At 45.5% G+C, this 23,012-nt stretch overlaps 8 protein-coding genes across 8 annotated transcripts; 3 read left to right on the plus strand and 5 right to left on the minus strand.

The window, feature by feature from the left end:
- Positions 1-204: 204 nt before the first annotated feature.
- Positions 205-1,404, plus strand: J4E88_005188 (uncharacterized protein; the record flags this gene model as incomplete). Its single annotated transcript, XM_049398828.1, has 1 exon — positions 205-1,404. One exon carries the CDS (start codon positions 205-207, stop codon positions 1,402-1,404), a length of 1,200 nt encoding a protein of 399 aa, XP_049255508.1.
- Positions 1,405-1,650: 246 nt separating this feature from the next.
- Positions 1,651-2,298, plus strand: J4E88_005189 (uncharacterized protein; the record flags this gene model as incomplete). The annotated part of the gene is made up of 1 exon (XM_049398829.1): positions 1,651-2,298. The coding sequence occupies one exon, from the start codon at positions 1,651-1,653 to the stop codon at positions 2,296-2,298; it is 648 nt and encodes a 215-aa protein (XP_049255509.1).
- A 110-nt stretch (positions 2,299-2,408) lies between these two features.
- Positions 2,409-2,754, minus strand: J4E88_005190 (uncharacterized protein; the record flags this gene model as incomplete). The annotated part of the gene is made up of 2 exons (XM_049398830.1): positions 2,409-2,566; positions 2,613-2,754. 2 exons carry the CDS (start codon positions 2,752-2,754, stop codon positions 2,409-2,411), a joined length of 300 nt encoding a protein of 99 aa, XP_049255510.1.
- Positions 2,755-3,282: 528 nt separating this feature from the next.
- On the plus strand, positions 3,283-3,595 carry J4E88_005191 (uncharacterized protein; the record flags this gene model as incomplete). Its single annotated transcript, XM_049398831.1, has 2 exons — positions 3,283-3,453; positions 3,518-3,595. The coding sequence occupies 2 exons, from the start codon at positions 3,283-3,285 to the stop codon at positions 3,593-3,595; spliced, it is 249 nt and encodes an 82-aa protein (XP_049255511.1).
- A 953-nt stretch (positions 3,596-4,548) lies between these two features.
- On the minus strand, positions 4,549-6,507 carry J4E88_005192 (uncharacterized protein; the record flags this gene model as incomplete). Its single annotated transcript, XM_049398832.1, has 3 exons — positions 4,549-6,035; positions 6,161-6,343; positions 6,414-6,507. 3 exons carry the CDS (start codon positions 6,505-6,507, stop codon positions 4,549-4,551), a joined length of 1,764 nt encoding a protein of 587 aa, XP_049255512.1.
- Positions 6,508-8,967: 2,460 nt separating this feature from the next.
- On the minus strand, positions 8,968-11,239 carry MCM5 (minichromosome maintenance protein 5; the record flags this gene model as incomplete). The annotated part of the gene is made up of 3 exons (XM_049398833.1): positions 8,968-10,866; positions 10,914-11,040; positions 11,091-11,239. 3 exons carry the CDS (start codon positions 11,237-11,239, stop codon positions 8,968-8,970), a joined length of 2,175 nt encoding a protein of 724 aa, XP_049255513.1.
- Positions 11,240-11,713: 474 nt separating this feature from the next.
- J4E88_005194 (uncharacterized protein) lies at positions 11,714-14,390 on the minus strand (the record flags this gene model as incomplete). The annotated part of the gene is made up of 2 exons (XM_049398834.1): positions 11,714-14,115; positions 14,387-14,390. The coding sequence occupies 2 exons, from the start codon at positions 14,388-14,390 to the stop codon at positions 11,714-11,716; spliced, it is 2,406 nt and encodes an 801-aa protein (XP_049255514.1).
- A 528-nt stretch (positions 14,391-14,918) lies between these two features.
- J4E88_005195 (uncharacterized protein) lies at positions 14,919-16,895 on the minus strand (the record flags this gene model as incomplete). The annotated part of the gene is made up of 1 exon (XM_049398835.1): positions 14,919-16,895. One exon carries the CDS (start codon positions 16,893-16,895, stop codon positions 14,919-14,921), a length of 1,977 nt encoding a protein of 658 aa, XP_049255515.1.
- Positions 16,896-23,012: the final 6,117 nt, after the last annotated feature.

Genomic DNA, 23,012 nt, shown 5'->3' on the forward strand with positions numbered 1-23,012 from the left:
TGCGCAAGGGGTTTGTAATCGTAAGTGGGGCCGCCGCCTTCTCCGCTTCCCAAAGAAGGAACAACCACCGCAAGCGGGCAGAATTGCCGATCTGGTACATCATCCCACAAGCTTACCCATCACCTATGTAGCCGACGCGATTATATAGCATTGAAATGAGGGCGATGCCATACATGACATCTCTGATACATTCTGACATCTAAAATGCATTCCGCGAACGGCCACACCAATGGTCACCAGCCGCCAATCGGACCTCGGCTATTCTCCGTCAAGCAACCACCATCACTGGACGAGTTCAAGAAACTTACAACGGAGTCTGTTCCCTGCCACTACCCACTAGCAAGCAAGATCGAAGCGAATGTGCCGATATATAATTTGCCCGACTACGCCTCGCTCTCCCCAGAACAACGCTCAGCATTACAGGATGAATTTTACCACATCCTACTTTCCGGACCAGGCGTGTTCGTCACCAAAGGTCTCTGCAAAGACGTATCTCTTCTTCAAAACGTAAACAACGTGTATGCAAACATCATTGCAGAAGAGAAGAAAGTGGCGGGCAAACGCGGCGACCACTTTGCTGGAGCCGGCGCGAACGATCGCATTTGGAACTCCGTTTCGAAACACTGCGAAAAAGACCCGGAGTCATTCGTGCAATACTACTCCAATCCATGGTTGCCGCTCATATCTGGAGCATGGCTCGGCCCGCACCACCGCCTCACAGCACAAGTCAACATTGTGAAGCCAGGCGCGAAGGCCCAGATTTCGCACAGAGACTACCACATTGGCTTCCAGGACAACGAATCTTGCGCGAAGTTTCCGAAGGCGATGCAAGTCGCGTCACAGTTCCTCACGCTGCAAGGAGCTGTCGCACACTCAGACATGCCAGTAGAGAGCGGGCCGACGCGATTGCTGCCGTTCAGCCAGAAGTTTGAAGAAGGATACATGGCATACCGCCTCCCTGAGTTCCAAGACTACTTCCTTGAGAAGTATGTATCTGTGCCACTGGAGATGGGCGACGGTCTCTTCTTCAACCCAGCGCTATTCCATGCCGCAGTTCAGAATGACTCCGCCGATGTCATGCGTTCTGCCAATCTGCTTCAGATCTCATCAGCCTTTGGTAAGCCGATGGAATCTATCGATACGCATGCACTGGTTGAGAAGACCTGGGATGAGTTATTGGCAATGTATAAACAGCATGGCCTAAGCGATGAGCTTAGGGCACTCGTCAGCGTTGTCGCTGAAGGGTACCCTTTTCCGACCAATCTTGATAGAAGGGTACCCGAGACGGCTGGTATGGCACCGGAGAGCGAGCAGGATGTTCTGATAAAGTCGCTCAAGGCCGGCTCTGAGAAGCAAACAGTGTTGGACACATTGACGAGGATGCGAGAAGAGTCGAAGGCTTGATCCTGTATTGTGTGTTCTCGCTGAAGCGTTCACATAGATGCGCGACATGACGTTCCAGCAACAATGCCTAAAATATGAACTCTATCAAACGCTGCACACTATTCCCCTGTGACACTGTACTTTCCATTTCGCAGACCCGGGCGTTGACCAGCGTTAACGATTACAGCAAACACCGGGAAGCTGCTTTAGTTTGTCGACACGTCTCGCTCCTCCAACGCCTGCCACTATCCCCAAGACGTAGAAACCATGACCTTTCCCATAGCGACCCTCCTTCATCCCGTCGTATCACAAGCCCTGGCCGACGCCGAACAAAAAGCGAAAAACGGGATTCTGGAGACTCTACCTGGACACAGAGATATGGCCTTACGACCCGAAGAGAACACCAGCGGCCCTCTCGTAGCCACTTCAACGTCTCCAAAACCGGCAGATGAAGTCAGCTTTCCACTACCCCTACTGTCTTCACCCACCAGTCCACCTCAAGATCCACACACACCCACTCACGTAGCCCTTACACCAGACGCCGAATTCCTGATCATCGAAGCCGAACTCGCAAACTGTCAATTGACACGAGAAGCGCTACAAAGACGCGAATCCGCACTCAAAGAACGCAAAGCAGAAATCGTACGGGAAACCAAAATGCGGCTTGACAAGGAGGTGCGAGATTTGACGGCGCAAGACCAAGAAGAGATCGACCAAGGACTGTTCATGCGCGATGTGCAGCGGAGAGTGGACACGAAGTTAAAGGGGGCAGGAACAGAAGATGAAGCTGCACCGGAGAAAGTGGACCAAGCAGCGCAAGTGGAAGAGAAGAAAACTGTCCCCATCAGTGCGCCAGAGCGGAGGAGACTTGCCCGTCTTGCACTGTTGAAGCAAGACCCTAGGCTAGGAAGATGATATTGATATGGATGCTTAACTACGTCTTCCGCGTCCATATGCTCATCATGCTAGTCATGTCACCCTGATATGTTGGTGCTCTCATACAAACATCTCTCCTAGTACGCCACTTAATCAAGGGTGAAGTACTCCGCGATCTCTGGGAAAAGCTTGCCCATCCTGTCCGCTGTGACTTTGTCCACCTTGAGGATCGGGTCGAGTTTGTACGTGAGCCACAGTATCTTCATGTTGAGACAGGTCATTGCGCGGGCTTGTACCGAGACTTCGCCTGTTGTCTTTTAGTAAGAATGAGGGTTATAGCGGAACTGCCTCACGTCGATGATCTGCAGCAGTGTTCTCGATGATCTTGTTTAGATCCATAATCTCGTCTTGCAACTTTGTGAGTTGCTGACTGTAGTGATAGTTTGCATCGCGCTCTGCTGTGGTAGGTGCGACTGGGTGCGCTGAAGAGGACATTGTGCGCAGATGGGTGTTGTTGGATGGACTGATTTGGGAGAAGAATCGAATGTAGTGCGCTGATGTTGCAGCAGGTTATCGTATCGCGTCAAAGACTCATATACCACTTCGAAGTCGTGCTCTAACACCGACACGAAGGCGGCAGAGGCTAGACAAAATGTGAACACTGGATGATTGATCACACAAACTCTTTTACTCCGCTGTACTGATTGACATGCTTGTGGGTGATATGGAGATGTTTGAACGTACTTCAAGTATAGCATCGCTGGCCGAGCAGCGTTCGCTCCATACTGGAATGCTCGCGTATTGATCAGTGTGCCGTCCAGCTATGCAAACACCCTCACGCTTCCATATCGCCATGTACGCATATATCCTCTTGCAATAATTATCATCGACAATTACCATCGCTTTACCACACTTCCTGCGCGACAAGCCTTGACATATATCCAGCGCCTCAGCATCACTCACTCGGCACATTACCGGATCCCCATCCTACCACATCAAACCATCACACTCAAGTCACCAAGAATGTCACACAACACCCCCGACAATCTGCTCAAGCTCGCCGCCGACCTGAACAAACTCGGTGGAGAACTCTGCGCCATCGGCGGCAAGCTAGCAACGGCCGCCACAACTCTTGAGCAAGAAGCTGCAAATGTTGCTCTTGCCAATGCGCAACGATGGGGCGTCGATGTACAGGTATGCATTCGCTAGGAACGGGTTGTCAGGGTCAGAGTACAGTTGATACTGACAACATGCGCAGGTCGCTGTGAGAGCTGGTCCGCATGGTCAGTGGGTGGGCCAAGGGAACGAGATCGTTGTTAATGGGGTGAAGAAGTAATGAGAGTTCTGAGTGAGGAATGCGGAGGAGGAGAGGGGAGAAGGGAGCCACGGCATGTGCATGTGGAAGCCGCGGGGATGAACATCAGTCAGGCACGATGGCGCGCACCGAGCTGTGTGATGCGGAAGGAGAAGCGGAGAGCGGCGACAACACTCCTTGTAGATCAGTGTAACATCATTCTCATTTCAAGCTCCTCTGGATCCTTTACAACCATCGTCATGTTGCATAGAAGCGAACGCATATTGTGGGTAAGACTTCTCCCCGCTTGTCGGTGATATTACCCCTCTTCACATCTTGAGGTTTAGCGCTGCAGAGATTTATCAGATCATCAGATAAGATGCGACACCGGACGTCCGAACAGCCACTCACAGCTCAAGATCAGCTCCGAACCATCTCCAGCCTATATCGCTCATGTAAACTTAATGTTGTACGCGTAGACATATTCGACGCGACTGGCTGCTTTGGAGCCAGAAATGGCGGTCTGTCTTCGGAGCGCGGATGCCCAGGTTCGGCGGTGGTGTGATTTCGCCCATGCCCGGAAGTTGACGAGCCAAGCTGCGGAGCTGGGCACGGGCGGACGTACATTCGGTATAATCCTGAAAAACTCATTTACGGAGAGCGGATATCTGAGGGTCGTCACATGCAGGCAGATATATGAATTGAAAGAGTATCATTTGACCCGTAGTTGGGTTCGTTGAAACGTGTAATCATTAGTCTAATTCCGGGCTGCAGTAGCCATGCGGTATGATACAAAATGCAAGAAAGTGAAGAGTGTGTAACCGTCCACTCGTCGTTATTCATAGCGACCGTCAAAACCCTCAAGTTGTGTTCTCGTTACGGATGAACGACCATGCGAAACAGGATACAGACACTCTCGCATATCAACGCCGCGGATTGCTGGCGGAACCGCTAAAGGTGGGGGTATCTGGCAAAGCAAAGACAGGAGGGCGCTATCAGTGGTCGATATTGTAGTGAGAGACTGCGTCCATCATGGCGTGATCCTCGGCCTTGGTCATGGGCGAGAAAGAAGCTCGGCGCCGTTCCTCGGCCTCTTCGATCAGCGGCGCATGTGGGCCGTCAGACGGGCGGGTCCTGAGAGGACGCTGGGCGTGTTGGAGGGTAGTGAGGATGCTGCTGGCGTCCAGCTCCATCGCGCTGTACATGCCGGGTTCCATAGTGAATGTGTCCCTGCGAGTGTCCTGGCGTCCGAAAGCCTGCGGAACAGGCTTTAGTTGGCGCCAGTCCATGGCATTCGGATCCGTCGAAACTCGACCATCAAGTAGCTTGAAGGCATCGCTACAACCGACTGTTCGCCCAGTACCCACAGGCGACGAAATGCCGGCGCTCATGTCTATGCTGGTCGATGCCTTGGGTTCCATAATATCGAGCGAGCTGCTCTTGCTTGAGTTGCGCCGTGAGCTCGAAGGGGTTTCCTCGCTCCGGAGCTGAGCGACTCGCTGACACCAGGCTCGCTGCTGGGGGTTTGACTGACAGTCGGCACAAGAGCCAGGTCCGGTCATGGCCATGTTGGGCTTCGCTTCTTCAGCTGAAGAACCACTCTTCATGCGCGTGAGTGAGATGCCCTCATCGGCGCTGTCAACACGAGCAGGGGGATCGCATATGCAAATGTCCTTTTGTCCCTCGCAGAAGCCACAGTCTGTAATCTTGTTGTCCTCCGTCGATGGTGCGAATGTAGATGCGCTCTTGAACTTGTTGGTGAAGTCGACTTCGAACTCGACGTGGGGATGCTTCTCTTGGTCGAGTTCTCCTTGGCCGCCGCGAAGTACTCCAGTCATGGACATGCCGTCCATACGAGCCGAGGCCTCGTCCGGGAGTTGCATATCATTGGTGAGGTCGGCGAGACAGGCGCAATGTTCAGGCGTGCAGCGATCGCATCCTGATTGCGTGCTCTCGAACGGTGCGTCGTGGCGTGCGCTACGGATTTGAACGAAGTTCGGCATGGGATGCATGGGAGCAAAGTCCTCCTCGTAGTTTGGCGTGCAAACGTCTTCGCCTGCTCTCACTTTCTGGTACATATTCCTCCACATAATTTTTTGGGCGTCACTTGTGCGTAGACGCTCTGTCAGTATCTGGATTTCTTGTGCTTGAGCCCGTGCTCGGTCTTCCAGAAGCTGTTTTTCCCGTAGCCATGTGTTGCGGGCATCGTTGAATTCCGTACTGGTCTGGTTGACCTGTTCGAGCAGCATTTGCACATTCTTCTGCTTGCGTTCACGGAAGTTGCGCTGTGAGATGCGGTTCTGGGCCTTGCGCTTGGTCTCGGGCTCCGCGGTGGCAGGCTTGCGGCCGGGCTTGGGTCGGGGCGGGATGGAATGTATCATGCTCGTAGGCCCCCCGCCCGACTGCGAGGGGCCATTGGCGTGCGTGTTGACGGACAACGTGGCGGCGACGTGAGGGCGTGGAGGGGACCTTGGTACGAGTTCTGGGTCGGTGTCAGTTGTTGAAGTGGGCAAGGGTCGATCACGCGGTTGGACAAGTCTGGCAGCCAACAGCCGCGGCGAACTGCTGGTACGCGGGACACGCGGAAAAAGCAATCACGTTACTCACGTCGGATGGAGCTGCGGCGGTCTTGTTCAAATTCGGCAGCGGTACAGAAGGTGCTTCCCGAGGACTCAGCAGGCGATGGCGCAGGACTGCAATCTGAGCCAGGTGTGGCGGCGTTGTTCGACGAGGCCATGTTGCGCGGCGGAGCGTAGGGTGCGTTCGGGATCTGGTTATCAGATGGAGATCCTGAGTTATCAGATCAGCAGGCGTCTTATCCCGAGCAAAGCCGAGTCCGGAGCGGAACGGATCAACTTACCGGCGGCGCTAGGGTCGACATCGTCGGACTTGCTGGGGAAGGGGAACGGGAGATACGCGTGGTACCCGTTTTCCGAAAAAGACTCGTACTCCATGATGGGCAATTATCTTAGAGATGTTAGAAATGTTAGCGAACAAGAATGAAAGAGATAGGCAGTCAGTCTTTATAAGGCATCTGTCTCGCTTAGCATTCGTTACTTCCCTTTTACCACCTGCAGTCACCCAGAGTTAGTCGCTACTATCATGAATTAACGGTCGCACGTGGTTTCCTCCCGAATTAATGCCTCACAAATATGATTGAACTAGGGTAGTCAGTGCAGTCAACCACGGCATGGTCCAGCCCCCACTCCAAGCATTTGAGCATATTTGCCAGGCCTCCCTTTTGCAATCTAGAATAACTGGCATTTGTTTCGGGCTTCACGTCACCCTAGGGAAAACTGAACACCTGGAGCCTACATCGCCTTCAGGTCAGCTACCTTGCATGTATTCATCTTGATGTAGTCTCCAGACATGTTCAAGTTCAGTCTGAGCTATTCAAAAGGTATCACTACAACTTACTCACATCATATGACCACATGGCTATGATCTTAGGCAGCAACACAATTAAATGACGAAAAATCTCATTGGAGACACATCCAGGGAGTACGTCACAGCAGCAAATGCAAAAGATAACCCCCTGTAAATCTGCAAGCATTCAGGCACGGAGAGCCGCACCGAGAGCACGCGAGACGATCGGCACAGTCCTGCTCTGAGAAACTGGAGACGAGTTACTGGCTACAGCTTTCACAGATCCACTTAGCGCTCTACGCCCTGGCGAAAACCATCAAATAACCCTGCAGACCCGTGGTTCTGGAGAGAAAGATCGAGTCACAGGAAATTCAGGGTGCATCGGCCATATGCCCAAGGCTTCAATCAGCAACTTGGTCTTTCAAATTGGTGATGCCGACCCGACTCATACTTGGAGGACGGCGCTCTCGCCGTCTTCGCGACTCAGTAGATCCTGAGACGATGGCGGATGCGGACAGGGCTGAGCAGTCTGAGATCCACATATCCCTAGGTACTTTATCGAAAATGCCGTCACGATCACGGTTTTACGAAGGAGAGATGTGAGCTAGCATGAATTATGAGATGAGGCTATCCTTAGCAGACACGTCCAGACTGATTCTTAGGCTCACGTCCTCCACCCCCAGAGAGATCATCATAGCGCGCCTCCGAAGTGTGTCATATATCGGTACGGCGCGGGCCGACGCGCGCCCCCATACAGTCAGCCATAACTGAATGAGTCGGGTACCTACGTTAATTGCAGATGCAGAAATTCCTCCGCCGCTGGTTTCCAATGCTCTTAGCGTTCCGACGTCATATCGTGGCTGATGTGGAATGGGCGTGCGGTGCCCATCAGAGGCCTGTCCGTCACTGCCGCAAGTACCCGCCTGACACTGTGCGCGCCTACCTCTAGATAGATGGACGCGAAACTGGCAGAATGTAGATTTTTATCGATTAGTACATTGAGTATCATCTTATAGGTTCAAAATCATCAAGATGATATTCACCATGTCGCAGTGACCAGTCCATACCATCACTGCCACAAATCGATACCACCCAAGGCTGCCACTTCCTCTAGTCTCAAGCTGGATGTTCGACAAGCCGTTCTCAAAGCAAATTCTCCTCGTCACGAGACAATTACTGATACAGGCCCGTGGGCCGGCTGCTCAGGCACCATACGATCTAGTCCGAGCTTCTAGAGCCGCAACACTAGCCATGTCCACAGTACTGATCAAATCGTCCCCTTGAAAAATCTCCTTTTCCAGTAGCGTCCCCGCAGGGTATCTGCACTCATCTCGCTCCTATGGAGAGCATGGGCTAGACTTGATCGTAGTTCGTGGAGGACTGATTACCTTGGTAGCATTCACCTTAGACTTTTAGATCCCGCTAGCGCCCGCTGCAGCCCTACGGGCCCCTGGCTCTTGAGCGACTGGACCAGGGTATAAAATCTGTCGTATCCCCATCTTATGAGCTGGAGCATTATCATTGGCCTCTGTGGAGGACGGGTCACATGATGAGGCGAAGAGGTCTTGGTGTGTCTGGGTGGGGCGATGCGCTGGGCTGCCTAGGCAGAATGTGCACGAGTTTCGATCAGTGACCGACGGTGGGCTGCGTAATAACGCGGAGCTGATCTCCGCTGGCTGTTCAGGCCGAGAAAGAGAAAGAGAGAGAAGACAGGAGTTGGAAAGGTGCGGATGGCGGTCGCGGCATCTGCGGCCTCTCGCTGTGGAGGATGGCCGCTGCACACCGGCATAAGAGCGTATTGCAACGCTGACAACATCGAACACAGCAGAAGGTGAGAGTGAGCATTTCTTATGGGTAATAAATCCAACATTACATTGCTAGGAAGACGCCGCGATACAGCTCTCCATCGTGAGCGTTTCAGTGCATCTCATCACGAAGCAGCATCGGCGTGCCTGCCCGCCCAAATTCACGCTCAAAGCACTCGCGGCGCATATGCAAACACCATCAACGCTAGACGCCGTTATGCCCATCCAGATTCAGTTCATAGCTTATGCGCTTGCTCTGAACACTACACTGCCACCGTGTCTCCATCTGATCGTCTCGCGGGCATTCATTACGTGAAGTGCGCGAGCGAGTGCTTGTTCCGAGTAACCCTTGCCATCGACCATCTCACGCTTGAGCGTCGACAGATTGACTTGCCAGCCAATGGGCATACGTCTTCGGAGTTCCTCTTCGACTTTGTTGACCTCGTCCATGAGCTCCTTTGAGCTCTGGCCCTCGCCCTGATTCACCGCGTCCATCGTAGACGCGAGGAAGAGACGAATGGCCTCATCGACGTGCGACTCGTCAGCGATAGGCGACAGCGATAATTTGGCCAGCGACTCGGTGATACGGATAATGGCTTCTAGTTGACGGACAGTAATGGGGATACTGGATCTTTGGTTTGCGTTGATCTCCGAAGCATGCACTTGCCGCCTGATGCTGACAAAGTGACTGGACAGCTTCTCCGCGGCCTCAGGCGAGAGACGCGGCGCGCACTTTTGTCGACAGTATGTGATGTAGCGCTTCATCTTCTCAATCGGAATCTCGGCTTGTACGGTCTCCTCGACACCTCGGCCACCCATTGCGATACCCATGACGTGCTTTGCTATTCGCTCGTCACGGCCGCGGTCGTGTTCGTCGCGCACAATGAAAATCATGTCGAAACGCGACAAGATGGTAGTCTGGAAGTCGATGTTCTCGCCGGGCGTCTTCATGTCGTCGTAACGACCGAAGATGGGGTTGGCGGCCGCTAGTACAGATGTTCGCGAGTTGAGAATTGTGGTAATACCTGCTTTGGCGATGGAGATAGTTTGTTGCTCCATAGCTTCGTGAATGGCTACTCGGTCTTCGTCACGCATCTTGTCGAACTCGTCAATGCATACCACGCCGCCGTCGGCCAGTACCATAGCACCACCTTCGAGGTAGAACTCTCGTGTGTTGTGGTCGCGCTGCACAGACGCTGTCAAACCAGCTGCTGAAGATCCCTTTCCGGAGGTATAGATGGCGATGGGTGACACTTTCTCGACGAATTTCAAGAGTTGCGATTTGGCGGTACCGGGGTCACCGAGGAGTAGTACGTTGATGTCTCCACGCAGCTTCATCCCGTCTGGCAAGATCTTCTTTGCGCCACCCATCAGTAAGCAAGCGATAGCCTTCTTGATGTCCTGGTTTCCGTAGATAGAGGGTGCGATGCAGCGCGCGAAAACTTCGTAGATGTCGGGCCTCCTGCTCATCTCCAGGAATTCTTGTTCCTCCTCCTCGGTAAAGACAGCGTTGCCTTTGCTGCCGTGGTCCACCTCAGCGTGTATGCCGACAGCGCGTATGTATGGGTTGCGAATGGCTACTGCGGCGTTGCCTGCACGCCTCGAGCCCTTCTGCTGGTAGATAGAGAAGACACCCATCACGGAGCACCGTGTACCCGGAACGACGCGATTCGCCAGATAGCGGTCTGCGGAGATCATGATGTGTCGGGGTAGCTCACCGACCGGGACCTGATCGGGCGCTTCTTGCAGCTTGAGCACCTGCTGGTCAATGAACTGGCAGCGCTCGTGCATGACATAGTAGGGGTCCAGTGGGCATTGTTCGCCCTGCTCGCCCTCTCCCTTCTTTCTACCACATGTCCTTGGGAGGGAAACACCGGAGAAACCACCCGATACGGGAAGGATCTCTTCATGCTGGCAATTCCTGCATCGTATAGCGAGCGCGGTAGATTTGGACGAAAGTGTAGACGCGCCGATGATGATACCGGGTATACGGACGAGTTGCGAGACGTTGGTCGCGGTCAGGTCGCGGATGGAGAGTTCTGAAGCGTTCGAGTGGAGGAGCAGCTGGTGTTCTGGGAGCTGGATGTTCTTTTGTGAGGGGTAGACGATGCGCTGTGTGCACGTCTTCAATGCCGACTCGAACTGGGAGCCATTAGCATGCGCATGCGATTTCAGAGTGTGCAACGTACGAGGGGTATAATCTCTGCTGGGTTCTGTCTGAGATCATGCGCAAGCTCTGGGCTGTAGCTGATCAGATGCGCGACGTCAATGTCGCAGTAGTATTGCTTCAAGAGAACGTTCTCACGAATTTGATCTCTGCAAACGGTTAGACGACTGCATATGGCATGTGCGACTGCCTGTCATACCTGTAGACGAAGATATTGTCGAGGGTAAAGTCCATAATAAAGTCGACAAGCGCTTGGTGCACGCGCGAGGGCGCAGCTGCATCCCCGGGGCCGTCGCCGGCTTGACTGCCGAAGAGGCTGATTGAGAAAGGAGTCTGTCTGTCCGCCATTATGTGTATCGTGCGTATCGTCAGTCGTAATGGTGGTTGTAGAGGGGCAAACACACGCTGTCGCTAGGGGGACAAGGACCAGACGCGCTTTCCTCGCGATTTCGCGCTAGGCCCGCGCGCCTTCCATTTTACACCTGTCTTTGGCCTAGCGCACCCCTCGAAGACCCCCGGAGCCTACAACCCTTCTTCGTCCTTCAACGCATGCTGGCTGCGACAGCCAGGAGAATACGCCATAACTTGTGACCATAGAATTGTAAGTCGAAGGATGGTTTTACGAACCACCTGTGTCACGCTCTTGACGCATATCTACTGCCGCCCGCACTTTCGTCAACCGCAAGGATTTTGTCGCGTCTTTTTCCGCCATCGAAAGTGTACATCGTTCAATCTCTCAAGCATACGATCCTAGATAGAGAAGATGATTCGTCTTTGCTATCGCTCCCAGCTAGGCGATCCTACCAGGTACGAGCACGATGCTCACCACGTGAACTCGAAGTTCATCATCTGGTTCGCCTTCGTATCCATCCTCATCTTACCACCAGGTACTCCCTGAATCGCCCCAGAGCTAGCCGTAACAACATCTCCAGCTACCGTAGTGTTCCCCGACCCAGCATCATACTTGACCACCAAACTACCACCAACCCGACTCATCATCTTCATCTTGCTAATTCTGCCATCGACCCACTCCAAATCGAATACGAAGCCACCTCTGGAAACAAGACCAGACACGCTTCCCGAACTCCATTGCTCAGGTAACACGGGTAGAAGCCATACCTCCCGTACACCCTCTTCGTCCACGATGTGCGACTGAAGTAGCGCTTCCGCCACACCACTCACGAAGCCCAGATTGCCGTCGATCTGGAACACGCCCTCGTTAACATCCATCAGGTTATTGTACACACTGGTGTTGAAGAACTGATAAACATTCTCAGCCAGCGCTGTCCGGTTTTGCAACCGTGCGTACCAGTTAATCGTCCATGCACGCGACCATCCCGTGCCAGCGCCGTTGTGAGAGAGACGATCCTCTAGAGTAGCCGATGCGGCGTTGAAGAGTTTGGCGTCGTAGCCTGGCGCACCTGGTGGGAAGATCTGCGTGCCTGGATAAAGTGCGTATAAGTGGCTCACGTGGCGATGGCCTGGTTCTGCTTGCTCGTAGTCCTGCATCCACTCCTGGAGAGTGCCAGGGTAGCGCGTTGAGTAACGGTATGGCGGAAGTTTCGCTTGGGTGTCTCGAACTCGTTGCAAGAACGACGAGTCCACGGTGACGTTGTTGAGAGTGGAGACCGCACGGAGGTAGTTCGTGAAAAGCTCGTTGAGGATTTCGATATCGCAAGTTGGCGCAATGTCGAAATAGTACGTCTTACCATCTGCAGCAATGTAACTGTTCTCCGGGGACACAGAAGGATTAGTGACGAGATATTCCGTCCCATTGATGCTGTATGGCTGTAGTGTATCCAAATAAAACTCAATAGCCCCGGACACTATATCAAGCCTCGAGGCTAAAGAGTCCTTGTCGCCTGTATACCAGTAATGCTCAAGTATATGGGTAACAAGCCAGCCAGACGACAATGTCCAATAGGTAGCCGGAAGATAGCGATCCACAGGCGCGGTGTCACCCCATAGATCGGTGTTGTGGTGGGACATCCATCCGGAGGCATTATACATCTTCTTGGAAGTGCGCATGCCGTCCTTTCGCATAAGATCCAGATGATCAAACAAAGGTGTGTGCAAGCTCGACAGACTGGTGACTTCCGCGGGCCAATAGTTCATCTGGAGGTTGATGTTGACGGTATACTTGGAGCCCCATTGCGGCATGAATTCTTTGTTCCAGATGCCTTGGAGATTGGACGGTAAATTGCCAATGCGCGACGATGCGATCAACAGGTAGCGGCCATAGTTGTATCCTAGAGCAGTCAGCCCTGGGTCAACGGCTCCTTCGCGTGTTGCGTTGATGCGCGCGTCCGTTGGAAGGCTACTAGCGTTTACGTCGGATCCGGTGAACTCTAGGATGCTGGAATTAAACAATGGAGCATAATCTTCGATGTGGCGCTGTCGAAGTTCAGCATATGTGTATTGACGAGCTCGCTCGATAGTGTTGTCTACAGCCATGCGCGTGTCGTTGGCACGGTAAGAAGTGGAAGCCGCAAAGTAAGCCGTTGCTTCCGTGGCATTGTCGACGACGATGAATTCGCCAAGCGTCTTCATGTTGCCATCGGTATTAACTGCCAAAGCGGATGTGAAGATAATGGGATCAAAACCGCCAGTCCCTCCAGTCATGTACGCAACTCCGTTCACATTCCAGTCCTGATCTGACGCCTCATTCAAGCCGTCCTGTGGTCTGTGTACGCGTATCTGGAATGAGAGTTTCTGAGGTCCGGTGACTTGTAGATGATGTACAAGTACGTCGTCTGGGGTTGACACGAACATCTCGCGCTCGTATAGCGTATCATTGACACTGAATTTGACCCCTGCCGTTGCCGTTTCGAGATCAAGCCATCGTTCGTAAGTCGTATTGTCGTAGTCGCTAGTACCATCAAAGTAGACTTCCATTTCTCCCAGCGGTTGGTAGTTCCTAACGCTTTGGGGCGTGCCCATCATACCCAGATTCGCCAGCTTTTCCGCATCGCCTGCCTGATCTCGTGCGAGCAAGTCTCTTACATCCGAAAGCGTCTGGGACGCGTTTTGGTTCACACGATCTCGAGGGCCACCAGACCAGATGGTCTCTTCGTTGAGCTGTATGCGCTCTTGTACGGGTATTCCGAATACCATGGCACCGAGGCGCCCATTTCCGATTGGGAGTGCGTCTGTCCAGGCATCAGAAGCGGCGGGCGCTGTGTACCAAAGGCGTGCATCGCTTGCTGCTACCAGGGGAATGAGCCCTGAAGCGACTGTCAAGGTCGCTAGAGTTAGCATCTGGACTAATTCCTGCTTCTGTAAGTCCTGAGCTCCTGATGGTGGGCTGAGAAGGCTGAGGATACCAGGAAAACACTACGACTATGTACCTGGGATCATCGCTTCAGCCCTGCGTGGTTGTAGCTTCTCATTGATGGACGATAACATGCCTGTCCACTGCGAATCCCATTCTGGGTATAGCGCGCGATCCCCGCATTCCACACTCAGTTCACACTTTTCGCTTTGCAGATCTTGTACTCATTGCCTGATGTCTTGCATGGTCTCGCATGCCGAGTAGCTTCGCCTACAATTCCTGGCCCGGAGAAGATCCGTAGAACACCCTGTCGCATTTAGCCTCGGAAAATAAGACATGCATCATGATGTCGTCTCGCTGCAACCAAAGCATGTAGCAATACGAGCGGTACATTGCCCCGCGTTTATGTCCAACGTCCAAGTACGGGGCAAGCTTCTCGGTTGTTTAGGAAGTGATTTGGTCGCGAGTGACGTAACGCGGATCTAAAGCTACACCAGTGGTGGGTAGCTTTTGTGTCGCATTTCGCAGCACACATGTCACTACGAGTTAATAAGTAAGCACCTCCTAAGTCGATGTATACGTCTAGCTTAGATATGATTGTTGTAAATTGCGACATGAATCATAGCCATCCTTAGTAGCTAGGCCATGTGCTGGAACGCATTGCTAGCCGTAGCTGTATGCATTGCTGAGGTGTTGAGTCTAGGCTTGCGTAGCAATCTTGCAAGCGGGATTTTGCTGATTTGAACCCGTGAAAGATCAAACGATTTTGAAGGGAGTGAGGTCCTCTAGACCAAGTGCAGATCGGTCAGGACAAGTGCGAACGAGCCGAGGAACGTGACAGTCGCCCACTACGGTATACTCATGACAGAAGCGAGAAGGAAGATCGATAAAAGGCGGCGCATGATCAAAGCCAGGATCGAGCTCTACTTCGTGCTGAAGCGGTATTGAAGCGCTCTCATATTGTGGACGCAGGGCAGTGAAGCTAGGACTGTCAGGAATCCGAAGCAGAACATCACCGGCTTTTATCCCCTCTGGCCCCATACCAATAGCGCCGCCTGCAGTTATGAAGCATGTTCTGCCAATCATGGTTTTGTTAGACTCAGTAATGAATCTTTCCACAAATTTCGGCGGTCGCTCGTCACTACTTGAACTTGAACCCAGATACCGAACAAGTGTAGCATGCTGGTCAGATGACAGTCTCTGAAGATCGCCTCGTGAACGTGTGAGCGCCTTCAGTAGATCGAGCTCTGGAATGTTCTCGGCAATCGAAGATTCACTATTGTGAGTACTGCAGAGTCGCACCCAAGCCCCCAACGTGTGAGGCGTGCTTACTCTTGCAACCTCGTCCATTTGCTTTGCCATGACGTTCAAGGTGTTTCCGTCGCGCATGATTAATTGGTTCCATTGGATCTTGGATTTGTAGGCACTGTCGAAACTGCGATTAGTGTTTGGTTGGTAGATAGACTGCGCACGCCAGTCAGGCGTCCAGGAGGGTAGGAACTTCGACGATGTGGGATGAGCGCCGGCAACACTCAACAGAATCGACGGATGCTGTATAGCTTCCAAGCGGGCGAAATCCATGTAGAGTTCCTCGGCAGTCATATGGTAGCTGATGGGTAGCGAAGTTACACTGAGACTGGCCAGGGCGTAAAGTATATCGCGATCATCTGAGCACTTTGCGGCAGGAAAGCTGAGCAGGAGATTCATCAGCCCCCTGGGAAGAAATTGTCCTCGACTTGATGTTTGTAGATTTGCCATGGCACGGAGGCGGTCGACCACTACTCTGTCCTCGGGGGTGAATGCAGTTGAAGCAGCCTCGGCTGACCGCTGTAGGCGTTCAATGCGACGCACGAATTCTTGGAATTCGATCTTTTTTATGCCATGCCTCAATATCGCTTCTGATGCGAGTCCAGCTTCTTGGATAATCCATCGACGATGGAACCAGGGGAGTTTGAGGAGACCCAGAGAAGGCTCAAGTCCGGCCTTGTGGAAACTGAACTTAATACGGCGATTCTCGGTGTAGGAGTGCGTCAAGTGCCCGCTGTTTTGCAGTGGCCCCAGCCAGATCACAACACGGCTAGCATCCGCATATATGGCTCCCATCTGTTTGACTTGGCTCTCTTTCTCTTCCAAATCGGCTTGATTGATCGACAGTGAATCAATCCACAATAGTCGATCGCTTGATGATATTCGCAGATACCGCAGCATTTCAGCCACATTTTGGCGCACTCGAAGTGACTGGACGTCTCCATCCTCTCCAATGATGGATATTGTCTCGGTCGACATGTCAGTACCCCAAGCGTATGATACCGCCACGTACTTCGGTTTCGAAAGGGGTGGTCTAGTGGCTTCTGACGCATCTTCTCTGCGTCGCGCCCGGTAACTTGCAGATTGCTCATCGAATTTCGCCTTCGCAACCTCATAGGCGTGGGTCTGGCGTTGCGCATGATGTGTATCCGTACGCGACTGCCCGAGATCGCGATTTGCAAATTGCTGAAACGATTTGCAGGCTTCTAACTCGTCGCGTGCAGTTGCTAATTCGCCTCGGGCCTCGTGATAAGCAGCGTCAAGGTCGAACCTTAATTTGGCAGCTGGTGACAGCCATACGTGGTGCTCTATGTCGATCTGAATTGGGGCTTCGAATTGCGCAGCTGCAGCAGCTGGAGCTGCGTGAAGACGAAGAAGCCTTATATCACTGGGGTGCTCTAGTGGCCTGTAGAGGTAGGGCCCCATTGTGCGTGCAGTGCGACGAGGAGCAGTTATTCGAAGAGCGTCAATTTCAAGACTCGATAGCTCAGGTTAGGTTTGTGCGCGTCAGAAGCTGTGCACGTCGCGAGGTGCATGATGGCAAGGACATACCGCGAACGTGCGGGTGGTGGCTCGGCAACAACGCGTTCCTGCCCGGAATAAACACCCAAACACGTCATTACAAAGACACAACATAAAAAAAAAAATAGAGTACGCCTTTAACTTAGACTATAGTCTAGTTTTTAGTTAAGCTAAGTTTTTAAAATAGTACTTTAGTATATAGTATAATTATAATAGCTTTAATATTATTTACTAAAGTATTTAGTATATTACTATAGTACTATAGTTATTAATAAAGCTAATAATTTAAAAAAATACTATTAGTTAAAAAAATACTAGTAACTTTTAAAAAAATATTTTTTAGTTATAATAAGTTAAAAATTTTTAAGTATAATAGTATATAAAGCTACTTATATACTACTAATTTTTTTTTATTTTTTTATATAATACTTATACTATAATATTAACTTTAATACTAACTTTTATAATTTTAAGTACTTTTATAATAGCTAAAGTTATACTTAAGCTAGTACTTTTAAAGCTATAAGCTAATAATACTAAGTTTTTAATTTATTAGTAAACTAATAATTCTATAGTAGAAGCTAGTCTAAAAAAAGTAAAGTCTATTACTAGTATATAAAAAGACGTATTTTAAAAAAGTTAAAATCTTATATTTAGAGGTGCAGGCGTTAGGTAGACTAAGGCTTAAGTTCTTAGTACTACTACTTCTAGTATAGTAGTTAAAGCTTTTAAAATTTAAAGTAGTAAGGTAACTATTTTATAAATACTAATGTCTACTTATAGTAGAGAGAATTATAATATAATTATATATTTTTAATAGCTTATAACTAACTAAGCTATAAATTATAAAGTAATAAAATACTAAAATCTTAGCTTATAAAATTATGCTTCTACTATATATATACTCTCTATCTCTATTTTTATCTTTATTTTTATTTTATAGCTTATAGTAAAATTAGAGATTTAAAGACTTATTAAAGATATAAATAGTAGCTTAAATCTAATACTAAAAGCTACACTAGTATATTAAATAAGCTCTTAACTATATTCTCTTTTATAAGTTTTTCTAGTATTAGTAAGTCTAAAGCTAATCTTATTACTAGTTATATTACCTTACTACTTTACTAAAGCTTAATTAAGCCTCTTATTATTACTATATTAATTATTTTTCTTTTAAACGCGTTACTATCTTTATAAGTTTTCTTAAAGTTATTATTTTAGAAGCTATTATAAAAGCTATTATAAACTACTATATTTATACTATACTAAAGGCTATTATAAGCGCTTTAAAGAGCTACTTTACTAGTATAAAGCTATACGCTAGGCCTATTAATATTTTTATTACTTCTATTTTTATTACTCTTATTTTTATTATTTTTACTATTATAGACTAGCCTTAAAGTGTAGCTATAATAAGCGTTAGTAAAGATATTATATTTTTTAGAGAGAGAGCTTATAGTAAGCCTTACTTTATATATTAAGCTAAGGCTTAAGTAAAGTCTAAGCTTATTATATACTCTCTATAGTACTTATAAAATTCTATATAATTTTTTATTATAAGCTAAAAAATACTTTATATAGAACTAATACTTAAGAATAAAGCTAAGTATTCTTAACTATAATAGTAAAAGTAAAGTACTACGTAACTTTTATAGCTTAAAAGTAGTAATAATAAAATATAAAAAATAGCTTTTATAATAGGTTTTTTACGTAAATACTCTAAGAGTAGAATAAGTATATAATAACGCTACTATAGCTAGTACTAGAAAACTTTATAACTTATAGCGCGCGCACTATAGTAGTTATATATATAGATTATAGTAGTAAAGTGTATAGCTAGCGTACTTATATTACTAAGATACTATTAGCTAAGTAAGTCTATATAGAAATCTTTCTAAGCTATATATAATAATACGCTACTATATATATATTACTATAATATACTTATATAACTTTTACTATACTACTCTATTTATATTTTTACTACTTTAATTATACTTTATATTAGCGCTGTACTATTACTATAGTGTACTTAATAGTACTTAATAGTAGCTATAGCTTAGCCTTAGATAGGTAGCTTTCTAGACGCTTTTTAGATAATCTTCTTAGTAACTCTATACTAGGCTATAAAGCTAATAGTAGAATTATATATAAGAGATAGGCTATTAATAAGTTTAAAGTAGATAGTAATAGTAATAAGAAGAATCTTATTTTAGTAGAAATAGATCTTAATATACTATGTCTCTTTTATATTAAGTTTACTAAGAATTATAAAACTATTTAGCGCTATCTATATAGTAGAAATAAGTTTTAAGTCTAGAAGTTTACTATTATAGTACTACTAATATACTATTTAGAGATTACTTATTAAACCTACTTATATAAGAAGCTATACTATAAGCGTATTAATAACTTTTTTACTACTAATAAAAAGCTTTAAGTTTTTCTTTATTACTAGTTTAAACTAGTGTATTATAGTGTTAATAATAATAACTTTTATATTATAATAGCTAGTATAATTAGCGCTAGCATAAAGCTAAAAAGAGGCTAAAGAGCTATTTTTACGTCTGCCTTTAACTACTTAGCTAGAGTATTTTTTAAGCTTCTTAAAATAGTTTAGATCTAGAGCCTTATTATAACTTTAGTACCTCTTTATACTACTAAGTATTATAATAACTAAAGTAGTAGTAGTATAGAAGTCTAGCTAGCTCTATTAATACTTTCTTATAGTTATAGTAGTAACGCTATAGCTTTAGTTAATACTATTACGCGTAATATAAGTAAGATAATAGTATAAATATTAGTAGTTTAGTAGACCTAGAGTAATACTATTACTAACTTCTCTAATATTATAGTAAGTACTATTATAGTAAACTTTTAGCTTTACTTACTAACTTAAACTTTACTAAACTACTAGTACTACTAGCTAGTAGCGCTTTCTAGAGGCTATCTCTCTATTCTTATCTAAGTTCTATAGCTATTACTATTTACGCTCTTTATATTACTACTTCTACTTATATACTCTACTACACTATAACTATTTCTAAAAGTACTATAAAAGTAGTAGTTTTAGTAAGTACTATAGCTTACGCTAAAGTTACTATAAACGTTACTATAGCTATTTTAGTTCTTTTATATACTATCTCTATAATAGCGTATATAGTAGCTATTATAGTTACTCTAGGTCTAGGTTTTACTTACTATCTCTTTTAGAGAGGCACTACTAACGTAACTAGCTAGGCCTATTATAGTAGTATTAGAAAACTTAGTTAGAGCTAGATTTTTAGTAAGTAAAGCTATAAAGTTCTTACTTATAGAATATAGCGTAATCTTAGATTATAACTTTAGAATTTAGTTTAGTACTATTTTATTCTTATACTAGTTTCTAGTGTAAACCTTAGTTTACCTTTCTATCTCTTATTATAGATAAAGTCTAGCGCTTTTATAGTACTAGTAATAAAGAAAGCTTTTTTCTTTAAACTTATGTTACGCTATTATAATATTATATACTTTTATACTTTACTTTAAACTATACTAGCGCTACTATATTTAGAAAATTCTTTAAAGAATACTATAATAAGTTAGTATAGCTAACCTATTTTACTAGTACTTAATATTTACTATAACTCTACGCGCTCTTAGCTTATAGAATTTTCTCTACTTTAAATTTTTATAGCGCTAGGTTAGTTTCTTCTAATTCTAAAGTAGGCTCTAGCTAGAAATTAGTCTATACTTAGCTAGAGAGTAGGTCTTTAGTAGTCTTTTCTACTAAATCTATATAGATAGTTTTATAAAAATTACTAAGAAGATCTAATATAACTATAAGTAGTGTAAGTATAGTATTTACTATATACTTAACTTATAGCTAGTTAAGTTTACTACTTAGCTTATTTATCTTAATATTACGTATTAAGAACTAAATCTTATTACTAGATTAGAAATATTCTATAAAATATTAGCTATAATTAGTTACTTTCTACTAGTACTACTACTAAAACGTAATAGCTACCTACGCTAACTTAGCTCTACTATATAGATATTCTAGAAACTTTATAGCTAAGCTACTTAAAAAAGTATCTACTTTACTAAAAATTAGTATCTTTTATAATAGGTCTACTATTGTATAGGTATTAGAGAGTATAAAGATGTATTACTACAAGAACATAAAGTAGTTAGTATAGGTAAGAAAGTATGTAGACGTTAGTTTAGTAGAAAAGAGTTCTATTATAGAGAGATTCTATTGTCTAAAGTAATATATAAGAGTCTAATACTAAAAAGTATAAGTAAAAGATAAGATAGTAGATAATTAGATAATTCTAAAGAGCTCTTATTAAAAGACGTTCTCTCTCTAGGTAATTCTTAGGTTATTAAAGATCTAATTTATATAAGAATACCTTATACACTAGTATAAACTTTCTCTTTCTAGTAGTATAGTTCTATTATACTATCTAGAACGTGTTGCTTACTTATAGTATAAAGAAAAGATAAAGAAAAAATATAGAAAAGAAAGTAAAAAGCAAAATAAATAATTAAGTAGAGATGTTAGTAATGCACTACTATAGTGTAGGTAGTAGTTAGATTTTAGGTAAAACTAGAAGCTTACCTAAAATCTAAGAACTAGCAACGTTACTAGTACGTCTAGTCTACTTTACATTTTATCTACTATAACGTAGCTTAGATAGGCTAGTAGAAGAAGCTAATAAAGCTAGTGTTAGTATCTTAAACTAAGAAGAAAGCAGCAGAACTAGTAGTAGTAATATTATTAGAGAGCGCAAGGTGCTAGAGAGTAATAATAGACTAGACGCTAAACTACTAGCATAAGCCTAAAGAGTCTTAAATAGAGAGGTAGAAGTAAGTATAGTATTAAGGTTAGTAGCGTTATAGAAGTAATAGTAAATATCTAGTTCTATATTAATCTTATTAATAAAGCGTCTAATAGCATCTTCTATACTATAATTATAATTCTAAATATACTACTATCTCTTATAAGAAGAAAGTGTGCTCTTATTAGTAAAGAAGAAAACGTTTAGATATTTACTATTAGCGCTCTTAGCAAAGGTAGTCTTCTTAAGCTTCTTAACTACTAGCTATAGTATTTTAATCTCTCTAATAACGTACTTACGCTCTTTCTAGATATACTCTAGAATACTATTCTTATTCTTACTAAGAAGTTTATAGATCTTCTTACGTATAAGAAGGTTATTCTAGAAGACTTACGCAAGAATAGCCTTCTAGATCTAGAAGAAGAAGTTAATATATATATCTACTAGAAATATCTACTTAATACTACTATACTTATTATAATGTCTAGATAGTGTTGTAGAAGAAGCTATAAGATTATAATAAGCCTTTAAGATCTTATTATACGTTTCTATAGCTAGAATCTCTATAACGCTCTAGCGTACTATAATATACTATAGAAGAATTATTTAATAGATCTTAGTTACTAGTTCTATAGAGCTATAGAGCGTTATAGAGTAGATAATGCAAATATCTTCTTCTCTATAAATAGACTTCTTCTACTTTACGCCTAGCGCTATTGCTTATACTTCTTATATCTAATTAACATTATTATACTATTCTTTAATAAGGCTAGTAGAATTCTTCTTAGTAGTCTTACGCTATTGTAAGTATAGCTCTATATATTAATAGAAGCCCTCTAAAACCTTTATATAGTTCTAAAGGTTCTTGTTATTAATTAAGACTAATTCTTAGATTATATCTATACCTTAACCTTAAGTGTAGGTAAATAATAGATTAAGATTAATATAGTAGAAGAACGTCTTGTTGCCTAGTATAGTATACTTAGCGTAGTAAGAGTAGAAAACTATAGTGTATTCTTTGCGAAGTACTAAGTAAAGTATCTAGTAATAAAGGTTAGTATAGATAGCTTATTAAATAAGAAAATAGTATATAATATAAAGCTAGCTAAGGTTCTTATTACTATTAATGCGTTAAAGGTAGTAACAATATATCTTAAAGAATTCTTTAATAATCTTCTTAAGTTTCTTGTTATTAAAG

This window comes from Alternaria novae-zelandiae (assembly GCF_023758075.1).
Source record: "Alternaria novae-zelandiae strain BMP 2774 chromosome Unknown scaffold_9, whole genome shotgun sequence".
In the NCBI taxonomy this organism is placed as follows: domain Eukaryota; kingdom Fungi; phylum Ascomycota; class Dothideomycetes; order Pleosporales; family Pleosporaceae; genus Alternaria; species Alternaria novae-zelandiae.